Source organism: Pangasianodon hypophthalmus, chromosome 11 (assembly GCF_027358585.1).
Source record: "Pangasianodon hypophthalmus isolate fPanHyp1 chromosome 11, fPanHyp1.pri, whole genome shotgun sequence".
Taxonomy (NCBI): domain Eukaryota; kingdom Metazoa; phylum Chordata; class Actinopteri; order Siluriformes; family Pangasiidae; genus Pangasianodon; species Pangasianodon hypophthalmus.
This window is the reverse complement of record NC_069720.1, coordinates 830,596-834,135: the sequence shown is the minus strand read 5'-3', so window position 1 is coordinate 834,135 and position 3,540 is coordinate 830,596. Positions and strand designations below refer to the sequence as shown.

The 3,540-nt window shown below is 44.5% G+C and overlaps 1 protein-coding gene across 1 annotated transcript in view; it reads right to left on the bottom strand.

The window, feature by feature from the left end:
• Positions 1-473: 473 nt before the first annotated feature.
• ccdc102a (coiled-coil domain containing 102A) overlaps positions 474-3,540 on the bottom strand; it is a 52,456-nt gene continuing 49,389 nt past the window's right edge. Inside the window, exon 7 of the mRNA XM_053238273.1 lies at positions 474-2,271. Coding sequence (XP_053094248.1) covers positions 2,130-2,271 — 142 coding nt within the window. The 3' untranslated portion in view covers positions 474-2,129. The remainder of the gene's footprint in view (positions 2,272-3,540) is intronic.

Genomic DNA, 3,540 nt, shown 5'->3' with positions numbered 1-3,540 from the left:
AATAAAATTAAAATATGTATAGGTTTTTAAAATGATTTACAAATAACTTTAAAGACTAATAGTTATTAATTCACTATTTATTTTTGACATTATAGAGTGTTAGCAAGTTAAATACAGCAGATGAAGGCTGAAGTGTAAGTTAGAAGTTTGTTTTTTGTTTGTTTGTTTTAAATACACCAAAAGTTTAAACAGAGTGACGGAAAGAGGATAAGAAAAACCTTTCTCTGTCTGTTCTCACTCACACACTCTCACACACACTCTCACACACACTCTCACACAGACTCTCACACACACTCTCACACACACTCTCACACACACTCTCACACACACTCTCACACACACTCTCACACACACTCTCACACACACTCTCACACACACTCTCACACACACTCTCACACACACTCTCACACACACTCTCACACACACTCTCACACACACAGAAATCAGTCTCAATAAAACACACTCAGGCTGTGTTTATACACACTTAACATTTATAATGCTAAATACAAAAAACCTGTAATACAGAACAATTTACGTAACAAAAAATATAAATATTTGTCAGAACGACGAGTAAAAATGTCCAGCTGAAGAAGAAGAAGAAGAAGAAGAACAGAAGAAGTCTGTAAGTCTGTATTGGTCCTCATTGTTGGTTGTTGATGTTTGTCCAGAAGGCGAATTGTTTTTATTGCTTAAACAGTAAAATCGGGACGAACCGCAGCTCGACGTTAGAGCCGTGACACACCGAGCCGACGTTACAGAACCGAACAGGGACCGGGGCCGAGTACTGATCACCTCACCATCTCTCACATCGCCTGTAAAAACACGCCATACGTACGTACGTGAAGGCAACGTCACCAGCAGGGGGCGACAGACTGATTCGATTTTTTAAATTAAAAAAACAAACCAGTGTCACACGGCGGACTTTTTGTGGACTTCGCATAATTTTATGACGTGATCACACGGAGATGATGAACTCTTACGCACTTAACACACTCAGAATGCGCAGCTCGTTCTTCGTAGAAAAAGGGGCGGAGCCAACAGCATCCACAGTGGATTACATTTCGCAAGAAGACTGACGCGCTGATCGAAAACGACACTACAGCATACGCACAAATTACAGAGGAAAGAATTTCACAATTCATAATTTGTAATTAATGCAAAATCAGGACTAATATATATATATATGATTCATGATCTGAACAGCCAATCAGAGAGCTTGCTTTCTCTTCCACTGCCGATGATTCGGGACACGCCCCAAATCCCACGGGTAAGCTAGGTGTGTCAGAACTCTAACACCAAAACAGAGCGTTTCAGTACCCATAATCCCCCTCTCTCCTACAGTCCAAGCGCAGAAACACACACACAGAGCAAAACAAATACACTGGAGATGAGTGTGAAGCTGGAGAACGTTTACACGGCACACAGAACCGACCGAGCGAGAACCGACGACACGACACTGCATTCTGTACGAAGAAATATAAACGCCACAGCGGAATAGAAAAGTCGTAAAGGAAGTTGAAGAAGCGTGTAATTACAGCGCTTTTACGCCGGGACAGTACAGAACGATACGGTACGGGAACAGGGCGGTGTGGGTGGAGCTAGAGATGGTGCAGAGTGCTGATTGGTCAAACACCATCTTCAGTCATGTCTGATAATCTAAACATAATCAATAATGGGTTGAGATTTACGCGTGTCTCTTTAGATCAAACGATAAAAGCCAATCAGACCCTGACGTTTCTCCGCTGCTGATTGGGTTCAGTGTTACCACCAGGAAATGATGTCACCACCCCGCAAGCTCCACCTACTCTCACAGGTACCATAGCGTACAGTACTGTCCGGTGGAAAAGCACTATAATTAGGGTCAGAGAGCACAGCTCAGTGGAAGCGATAATAGAAGAAGATGCGAGTGAAATGTGTTTGACGCTGATGTCACTTCCTCCTCCAGTTCCTCTGCTGCTTTCTGCACAGGAACCACAGAGGAACCACAGAGGAACCACAGAGGAACCACAGAGGAACCACAGAGGAACCGTCCCTGTGTCTCAGAGACACGGTTCCACATCAGAACCTGCCCTGTGTCCTGTATGAGCCGGACAGGTTAAAGGTCACAGTTCGGATATTATGGGATGTGTTCATGGGATTTGAATCTGCAGCTCTTCCTCCTCTTCGTCAGGGTCGCTGACCGGGCGCTCGGGGTCATCGGGGCAGAACCGCGACGAGGACGACGACGTTCTCATCTTCCCAAACAGACCCGGGTTCTGCTGACGCCTCAGCCTATCAGAGAACGACAAAAAAAAATCGTCAAGAGGGGAAAACGTCTCATCTGGAATCTTAAGATTTGAAATGTCGGATACAGACTTCTTCTATTAGTTCCTGGGAAGGTTCCTGTCTACTGTCTACTAGAGGAAGGGAAAAAAAAACAGGAATTGGGTCTGATGAATTTCTGGGTTTTAGTTAATCTGAACCTTTTTCAGGATTTCTTAACTAAAATTCAAGCTCCGCAACACGTTAACACACGCCGACGTTAAAGCTCAAAACCTGCCGCATGCCTGAGTTTAAAGAAAAGGAGCATCAATAAATCTCTAACTGCTAGAAGTTCAATCATTTTAATTCTTGAATTCCTCTCAACACTGCTAGCGTGCTAGTTAACGAGCCCTGAACGAGGCTCCTAAAAACCACAGCGCGGGAATTAAAATCAGATCCGGTTCCTCCTGTGGAAAACTAGAAGTTCCTGATTTCTAGAAAAGGTTCCTGTCATGGAAATATGAACCGTGTACCCTGTTTTTTTAGTTCCTGTTTCTGAGTTGGTCACAAAAAAAAAAAAAATTCTAAAAAATAAAGCAGAAACCATAAAGAGACGTTTTAATCTCAGCTTCCCGAGGTTCCGTCCTCACCACAGAGAGTTCTCCGAGCCGCCGAGAACCACTAAAAATAGATAAAATATCTACGGGGTGATTTATTAGTGTGTGAGTCAGGAGAACCGGCGTGTGCTTTGTGATGATTCGACTTTAATTTACATTTACAATGCAATCTGTCTTTTTGCAGTTGGTCTGAAATCTGTGCATTAGTGGACAAAAATAAAACAGGAGGTAAAATACAGCATGCTGAATTCACTAAACGCGCACACACACACTCACACACACACTCACACACACACTCACACACACACTCACACACACACTCACACACACACACACACACACTCACACACACACTCACACACACACTCACACACACACTCACACACACACTCACACACACACTCACACACACTCCCCTCTGTGTCTCTGTTCTACTTTGTGCAGACACGACATCCTAATCCTCCAGAGATGTTTCAGCAAACAATACCTGCCTGCCGGATAAACACGCCCACACACACACACACACACACACACACACACACACACACGCCCACGCAACCGGATAATCACGCCCACGCAACCGGATAAACACGCCCACACACACACGCCCACACACACACACACACACTCACACACACACACACGCCCACGCAACCGGATAAACACGCCCACTTCGTCTGGA